This window comes from Podarcis liolepis, assembly GCF_965112155.1.
Source record: "Podarcis liolepis genome assembly, chromosome: 11".
NCBI classification, from domain to species: domain Eukaryota; kingdom Metazoa; phylum Chordata; class Lepidosauria; order Squamata; family Lacertidae; genus Podarcis; species Podarcis liolepis.
Window position 1 is genome coordinate 11,746,727 of NC_139565.1, and position 9,198 is coordinate 11,755,924.

The following is a 9,198-nucleotide window of genomic DNA, read 5'->3' on the forward strand; positions in this document are numbered from 1 at the left end:
AGAGACTTGTGCCTGGGAGCCTTTTGCCTGTTCCCGGCAAAACGGCTTTAAAAGTTCAAAGTCCAGCCATAAAGCAATTAACTAGAAGCTGGCAGGCTGCCCGGAGCAGTAGCACATACCTCATCAATCACTTTTACGCGCAGAGCAGATTCCGATCTGATCTGTCCCTCTGCTTTCCGATCCTTTGCCGGCACTCCGATTCGACTTCTGGAGCCCATAACCACGTGTTGATTTAAAGCAGAGTCTCGTGCCCAGCGGAAGGATGAGGAGTACGTGCTGCATACTCTATATTGCTTTATTTATAGTTCAAAGCAGGTATATTACAGAAAGACATCTTGCCTCTGCCGGAGCAGAGAAAATGCATCCTCTCTCCTCAACAGCTCGGAGAGAATCACACAGTGAAAAACAGGAAACCAGTGTACGTCACATCCAGCCTCCCTTTCCCGTGAGAAACTCCAACAGTACAGACTGTGGAATGTAAACACCTGTCTCGTGACAAGCCCTTTCGCTGCACAGTGAAGGAAAGCAGAAACCAACACCGATGGGTTGCAAGAGCTTCTTGCACTCACGTGGAAGCCGTGTTGGGCCTTCGGATTCCGAAAACCGGAGCATTTACTTCCGGGTTTTCAGCATTCGGGAGCCGAAACGTTCGAAAACGGAGCCATTCGAGAACCGGCGTTTGACTGCAAAGTGATGCAAAGAAAAAAGAGGAAGAGTAAAATAAAAAGGCACAAAAATGTGTGTAGAGAGAAAAACACAATATATGAATATATAAAAAATACCCTACTCTTTTATAGATTTGATATTATTATCCCAATTCTTTTATAGATTTGATATTATTATATATACGTATATAAATATTAACAGCCTACTACATTTTGTATAAACTCATTCCAAATACTGTCATATTTATCCAAGCAAAATCTATGTCTGTAAGGAATCCGTTCATAAGTTGTGAGTGTTATCATATTGTTGATCCATGAATTAAAGGGGATCATATCTTTATTCTTCCAGTTCATCAGTGAGTCTCATGACTACCACTGAAGCACGGAGAATCCATCTTTGTTGTCTCCTTGTTATCTTCCAATGTCATGCATTGTTAATGAAAGCGCACACATCTGTTTGTGTATTAAGTTTGTTTCCAAATTAAATATATTACATCTATTGTGTATTTAATTATACATATTAATTGTGCACCTAAAACGATATTAAATAGTATTGAATATATTGCAAATACTATTTCTTCCATTGGCACCTTAGAAGAAGTGTGCATGCACACGAAAGCTCATACCAATAACAAACTTACTGTATTTTTTGCTCTATAAGACTAACTTTTTCCCTCCTAAAAAGTAAGGGGGGAATGTGTGTGCGTCTTATGGAGCGAATGCAGGCTGTGCAGCTATCACAGAAGCCAGAACAGCAAGAGGGATTGCTGCTCTCACTGCGCAGCGATCCCTCTTGCTGTTCTGGCTTCTGAGATTCAGAATATTTTATTTCTTGTTTTCCTCCTCCAAAAACTAGGTGCGTCTTGTGGTCTGGTGCGTCTTATAGAGCGAAAAATACGGTGGTTGGTCTCTAAGGTGCTATTGGAAGGAATTTCAACCCCCCCCCGACTACGGCAGACCAACACGGCTACCTACCTGTAACTTTAAATTATGACATGGGAATTTAATTCAGTGTGTGGGTTCTGTGTCAAAGTTCTCTTGCGGCCCACTTCATACTGAAAGTTGGACCACCCTGATTTATCAGATAGTTTTTGGTCCTGTTCTGCTACTTCTGCTTTCACTCCTGTCTGTGCAATGAAAATAGCTTGTGGAGCTGTGCCAGCTCTTCCGCTCCTTTCACTGTTCTGTTGGATCTCATCCTATAACTTTAAATATGTGACTGAAAAACACTTAAAACCTTTACGAGCGTGGATTTTATTTTATTTGCAAAAAAAAACCCAGGAGCTCCAAGAGATGCTGGAGAAGCACAAAGCTCAGAATGAAGCGTGGCTCCAAGCCAGAGCCGAAGAGAATGACAAAGAAAGAAAAGAGCTCTGCAAACTGAGGGTAAATATTACAAGTTAGGGCTTTTCCTAATGGCCTGTCCCTAAGGCTTGCTTTCCAGGCTATTCGCGGAACATTTACTTAGAACTGCACACTGCTGTTGCGTGTTGAGGTCCCCAAGACACCCCCCAAAGAAAAACACAATTGACAATTTTTATTTAAGGTTTTTGGCATAATTTTGGCCACAACTTTATTCAAATTACAGCAATGTGAGTGGTTGCTTAGGCATTGGTAGCACTAACTGATGCCACACGGGGACAGCTCTGACATTCGCACCCCCGCGAAGTCAGCAAGGATAAGCCACCTGGGGAGAGAGACGGGATCCAGGCTGAGAGCCGATAGACCAGGGGTCTGCAACCCGCGGCTCCGGAGCCGCATGTGGCTCTTTTACACCTTTGCTGCGGCTCCGGGGTGGATACTAGCGAGGGGAGGAGGCGCATTGTGTGCCCCGAGACTCCCCACTGTGGCGGGCGCTGTACTGGCTGTGACGTCGCATGGGGGCGGTGCGTGCGTTAGTCACGCACCATCCCGACGTCACCTTGCCACCCGCTGTCAGATCGCGGCTCCGGAGATATATTTGTTTTAAATGTCGCAATGGTTTTGCGGCTCCCAGTTATTTTTTCCTTCGGAAATGGGTCCAAGTGGCTCTTTTTGTCTTAAAGGTTGCAGACCCCTGCGATAGACTAATGGACAATTTTTGGGGGTTGAAACCGGGGGAGGGGGGGGAAGCTGTGGAATCCAAAGGGGCATAATTATATGTTTTACTTGATAGGTTGTCTTGTAATTATTTTAACAATTGGGAACCTCGTGAAAGGGAATTTGGGTCGACCTTAGAAAAAGGGTGAATTTTAAAAGGAGGTCTAGAAGTTTAAAATTAGTTAATTAAGATGAATTAGGTAAAATATTAATAAGGGATAATTTGGGTACAAAGAACTTGCTGAGCTAAATTTTGAAATTGGGATGCAAGAAGGGGAGGTGGGGGAAGTCCGGGACAGTGGTTAAGAAAATAAGGTTTTAAAAATTATATGTGTTATTTGTATGTCTATGTTTTTGTGTTTGTCTAAAAAAATTGAGAAAATCCTAATAAAAATTTTTATAAAAAAAAAACAAAACAGAATGCTCCCAGCGGCTTGCGTGGCCCTAGCCCCTTGCCAGGGGGTTTCGGACAAAAGCATGGGGAGCCCCTGGGTTCCTTTAACGGAAAACCCTTGCAGCAGCAGCAGCATTTTGGAGGGGCAGGCACAGCCAAATCCATACCCCTCCACCAACCAATTCCCAGACCAATGCCTAACCGCAAACCTTACAAGTTGTGACGATTTGCTACGCAGTAGGCAAAAAACCAAGTGGCACACACTAATCAGCCAAACGGACAAAATTCCTACCGGGCCCCTGCCCCAAAGCAGACGACCCCATGACAGGCATAGCAAGGTCAAGCAAACAGCCTAAAATTAGGGAAGGGAGGGCGGGTGATCCGAAGCACGCAGCGAAAAGAGGAAGTTCGTCGCTGCGTGCATTGTATTTAACAAATAGGGCTGTCAATCAATAAATGGCAACATATAAATCTCCCCAGTAACAGCCCGCCCCTGCTTAAAGGATGGCCAAACTCTTTTGCCTAGCAACAGTAAGGTGTCTTGTCATCCCCAACCACAACCTGTGCTCTCCATGAGGGAGAACACGCTTTGCAAGACCTGTACTTCCAGCATTGAGGGGGTCGATCTTTAGTTCTGCCAGCCATAAAACTTGTTAGTTAATCTGTTTCATACCTTATATTTAAGGCAGTCTTGTAGCACTTTAACAAGCATGGCTTCCCTCAAATAATACTGGGAAACAATTTTTTTTGTTGCATTGACACTTGCAACTGGAATTGGGAGTTCCTCAGAGTGCGGCATAGGTCTAATTGCTGAAGGAATACTGGGATAGGCGACAGAATGTTGGTTTTTCTTGCCAATATACCCTTCGTATTGACCAGACAAAAATAGCATAACAAAAGGCATCAGGTTTGTTTACACATTTTTGTCAACTTGAAGAAGCCATGGTCCGGTCTGAAAAATACAAATATTTAGGTCACAAAACTATAAAAATAAAGAAAAATTAAGTTTGCAAAACAATAATTACGGTACCTTGTGGGTAGGGTAGATCAACGTGTCAATGTTCACTAATCCCCATTGTAAATATGACATATCAGCAAAAATCGGAAATTGAAAGATAACGGTAGCATGTACACGAAAATCGATTTCAGATTTGAAATCAGCATTGAAAGAACATATAAGAACAGTTTCATGCAACAGAAAATGAAAAAAAAAAATGTTCCCCAGTGTAATCTTGGGAACTGTAGTTTGTCAAGGGTGATGGGAGTTGTCATGAGAAACCTTATCCGCCCACAGAGCTACGGTTCCCCGTGTGGTTTAACGGTCAATCCCTTTTCACAGGGAACTGCGGGAATGGCAACTCAGGGAGGAGAATAGGGTTCACCTAGCAACTCTCAGCATCCTTTAACGAACTAGGATTCTTTAGAAGAAGCCACAACTGGTACAGTGGTACCTTGGTTCTCAAACTTAATCTGTTCTGGAAGTCCATTCCAAAACCATAGCGTTCCTAAACCAAGGCGCGCTTTCCCATAGAAAGTAATGCAAAACGGATTAATCCGTTCCAGACTTTTAAAAACAAGCCCTAAAGCAGCAATTTAACATGAATTTTACTATCTAACGAGACTATTGATCCATAAAATGAAAGCAATAATCAATGTAATGTACTATAAAAATAAGTAAGTATTGTAATATTGTAGATGATAAAAAATTAGTATTGTAGTATATAAGTATTGTAGATGATAAAAAAATAAAATTAATTTTTTCTCTCTCTCTTCTCTCTTCCCTGCTGCTTCTGCTGTTCCTAAATACCAGTTGCTCAGAGCCTGTTCACTGGTTTCCCACGGGCTTTTGGTTGGCCACTGTGAGAGCAGGATTCTGGACTAGACGGGCCATTGGCCTGATCCAACAGTCTCTTCTTATGTTCTTATGCTATCTGGGTGTTTTCTCATGGTACTAAATTTCCAGTCTTGGCCACACTGCAAGTTTCCGATGCAAGTTTGCCCTTATAGGGAGTTAGCTCACTTGCCGTGTGCCTGGTGAAAGGACCAAAAGTTATGTTCTTCACAAAGACTGTATTCCAAGATTAAAAGATCAGCAGCAAGCTCTCTTTGACTGCAAAAGTAGAAATAGTACAGTTTAACGGATGGGCCTCGTTTCCCTTTTCCTTTACACAAGGAAGTGACCAAAACAGAAATGCAGAGATGACTCACATATTGCTTGTTCTGACTCACAGCATTAAATTGTTTTCGGAGAGTGTAATTTGCTATAGCCTGCAGTTCCCTGGTGTTTGAGTGTGTGCACAGACTTTTCTACTGTCAATGTTTCAGGGATACCATCTTGGTGGGGCCATAAACATAGTTTATTCCCATTCAGACCTATATTCATCACTGATTTTAGAGAATTCCTGTGCTGAGGGTTCGGTTTTTAAAACAAAACCATAGCTCTTGCTCTGTCTACTGTTTATATTATTTAAACAAAACAGTAAATGAAACAAGTGATTTATTTATTTTTTTGCTTTGTGCATGTAAAATATCATACCCTCCAACATTTCTCCAATGAAAATAAGAACATCCCATTCCACAATGATAATTTTACTATTTATATCCCGCATATCTTACTGGGTTGCCCCAGCCACTGTGGGCAGCTTCCAACATATATAAAAATATAATACAACATTGAACATTTTAAAAAACTTCCCTATACTGGATTGCCTTCAGACGCCATATCCTCCCAACATTTTTCCAATGAAAATAGGAATATCCTAAGGAAAAGTGGGACATTCCGGGATCAAATCAGAAATTGGGATGGCTTCTCTAAATCAGGGACGTCCCTGGAAAATAGGGACACTTGAAGGTTCTGAAATATGCTTTTCAAATTGTTTTTGTGGATCACTTTAAACCAAGCACATAATTCTGCTCTTCAGAAAGATATGGGCCTGTTACTAAAGCAGCTTTACTTTTTATGTCATTTTAAATCTTTCTTAAAATCCATATGCATCTTGAAATGTTTAAGAGAACTCTTTGCTCACTTATTTGGAAATAAGTTATCCTGAAGTCATACAGATCAGGGTGCGCAGCTACCAATCTAAGTCGGAATCATTCCTTTGTCTTTGTTGAGATTACATCCAAGTACGGTATGTTCCAGGCATCTTGAGAAATGGTAAAAACAACAGAACTGTGCTATAATTCTCCCTCCAGGACTGTGGTAACTATGGCATAAAAAACCGAAATTAGATCAATTTCAGCACTTTTTTTGCAACACTGAGCCATAGCCTAACAACAGTCCTCTCCACAGTCCTTTTTTATCTTTTCCTAGTACAGTTGGAGTTTTTGAGAAAGTACCATGGGAAGCAGTCCCAAAATGACTGTTGTATCCAACTGTGCTGTTCTGCTTGTACAGCAGGCTTCCTGTTGCCCAACATAACTTCTCTCTTCTCTTCCCTGCTGCCAACCATGCACCTCTCAAAATCTGCGCCCAGAGACCTTGTGGAGCAGATTTGGATGATGGGGAGGGGAGGGTAACAGGAAGTCTTGCTGCATAAGCAAGTGTTACACAGTGTTAACTACAACCCAGAGGCTTGTCTTTTTTAAAAACAACAACAACAACCTGTTATATGTTTTTTGCAAGAAACATGGATAGGCTGTAAAACACATGCTCAAATTACAGCATTGTGGGGTAGGTCTAAAGGAAGATGTCCTATCTTGCAGTTCATTCCCGGGGCTGAAAATAATAATCTAAAACCCGGTTTTCTTGTTTTGTCGCAGGAAGAGATTCTCAATGACCAGGAAAGATTGAGAGACGAACAGCAAAGCATTTATCAGCGCAATCAGCAGCTCCTTTCTATAATGCAGCAGTTCAAAGGAATGTGAACCGTGTGCTGAATAAAGGCTGGTCACATGCTCTAGATCATAGCAGCTACACAGCACCACTTGAACAACTCAGCTCTTATGTAACAAAGATCCCGTTACCATACAAACTGAAGTTTGATCTCAATAACTTTCCATCCGACCCCAGGATGATGGTTCAATTAAATCCCCACCCACTTTGGGAAATATTCTGAGTTTTTGATTCAGTATTTTATATGTATATATATATATCTCAGGTGCTTGTATGTGCTGACATGGCATTTTAAAACGGACAAAAGGAATATAATGCTATACTCATAACTTAGGAAATTTGTTCTTGTTAAGAAAGATTAATGGATTTGCAAAGCTAGGAAACAGGGAGAGAGATTATGATCAGAAAGCCGCTTTGATTCCCTCTCCCTTTCTCAGACTTTGGAATGGGATACCATGAATTCTGCTGCAATCCTTAACCTGGTAGAAGTTACTATCTGAAATGACAGTACTGAGGACTACAGAGAACATATGACTTTAGGAGGAAAGGACTGGTGGAGGAAGGGCGAAATATAAATTCATTTTTTCCTCCTTGTCAAAAATTTGGGCATGTTGGATCTGTACACATTAACTCTTAACTTTTCGTGAGTGTCATAGCTACAGTGTTCTGTGAGTCTGCAGTAAGAGGTAGGGTGTGTGTGTGTGTGTGTGTGTGTCTGTGTGTGTGTGTGTGTGTGTTAATGCATCTTGATTTGGGAGGATTGGTAGAACAATCATGCTGGAATCAAAGATAGGTCACTACTGTGCTAGTGGAAGAGTCTGAAAAACATACTGTACCATTCATGTGATTATTTGAAAATCACTTTCCTGCAGGTAGTTTGAATATCAGAAAGCTCTTTGTGCCATACAGTGAAAGAAAGAAAATGAGAGTTTTTATCTGAATAAAGTTTGTGTTCGTAATATTTGTTTATTTAGTGCCTTGAACATCACATTAATCATCAACTTAAGCATGGCAACACAGAAATAAGTCCAGTGAAACTTTCCCTGGGAAGTTAAGCAGTCTTAATAGGCAAAGAATTATGGTGCTGGAGGAGACTCTTGAGAGTCCTATGGACTGCAAGAAGATCAAACCTCTCCATTCTTAAGGAAATCAGCCCTGAGTGCTCACTGGAAGGACAGATCCTGAAGCTGAGGCTCCAATACTTTGGCCACCTCATGAGAAGAGAAGACTCCCTGGAAAAGACCCTGATGTTGGGAAAGATTGAGGGCACAAGGAGAAGGGGACGACAGAGGACGAGATGGTTGGACAGTGTTCTCGAAGCTACCAGCATGATTTTGACCAAACTGCGGGAGGCAGTGGAAGACAGGAGTGCCTGGCGTGCTCTGGTCCATGGGGTCACGAAGAGTCGGACAACAACAAGCATTACAACTGGAGTCCGCAGTGCCTTGCATGTAGCTGCTGTATGGTTTTCAGCCTTTCTGAGTCCACGGCTCCCTTAACCAACTGCATTCTTTCTGCGGCACCCCTGTGGGGCTCAGGAGTCCAGTTATGTCACCCCTTGCCTGCAGAGCTGGCAGCCTCACACCCTTTTATAAACACCCTGCCTTGTGGAGTGTTCCCTCCTCTCTTCTCTCTTCTCTCTTCTCTCTTCTCTCTTCTCTCTTCTCTCTTCTCCCTTCTCCTTGGGAGTCCTCTGAGCAGCCGCTGCTGCTGCCCCTGCCCCAAAGAGGAGGTGCCTCCTCACACTGTCCCACAGGGGTCTGGGAAGCACCCTCTGGCCAACCCCAGAGGCACTATATGCCTGGGGAGCTTGTAGCCAGGGCTGTTGCAACAAACTTTGAGAGGCAGAGACGTGAGAGGTCATCAGAGGAGGGAGGGGAAGGAAAGAGGGACAGAGGCCAGGCTTGTCCACGGCACCCCTGACCATCATTCACGGCACCCCAGGGTGCCACGGCACACTGGTTGGAAACCACTGCCTTATGGACTTGTCTTCCTGCCTGGAAAGCCTCTGAGGACACCACTGCCCCACCATTCCTTGTCCCCTTTCCCATAAGGTGGCAAGGATAGTTATATCCACCCACCCTTCAAAAGTATAGGGAACGTCCTCTTTAAGCTCTGTGTTCTCTTGAAGGCTCAGATCAGTACCAAGCTGCCAATCAGAACCCTGGAAAGCATTGGAGGCTGAAAGAGAAAGTGGGAAGAACAATGCTCTTTCTCACTTGCTT

General features: G+C 42.9%; 1 protein-coding gene across 3 annotated transcripts in view; it reads left to right on the top strand.

Annotated features, from left to right (window-relative positions):
* LOC310688440 (kelch domain-containing protein 3-like) overlaps positions 1–7,932 on the top strand; it is an 81,646-nt gene extending 73,714 nt beyond the window's left edge. For 2 of the 3 annotated variants that reach the window (XM_083464947.1, XM_083464946.1), the window contains exons 18-19: positions 1,947–2,051; positions 6,901–7,932. In XM_083464947.1, coding sequence (XP_083321073.1) covers positions 1,947–2,051; positions 6,901–7,005 — 210 coding nt within the window. In that variant the 3' untranslated portion in view covers positions 7,006–7,932. The remainder of the gene's footprint in view (positions 1–1,946; positions 2,052–6,900) is intronic. The other variant, XM_083464948.1, reaches the window with a different exon arrangement.
* The last annotated feature ends 1,266 nt before the right edge of the window (positions 7,933–9,198 follow it).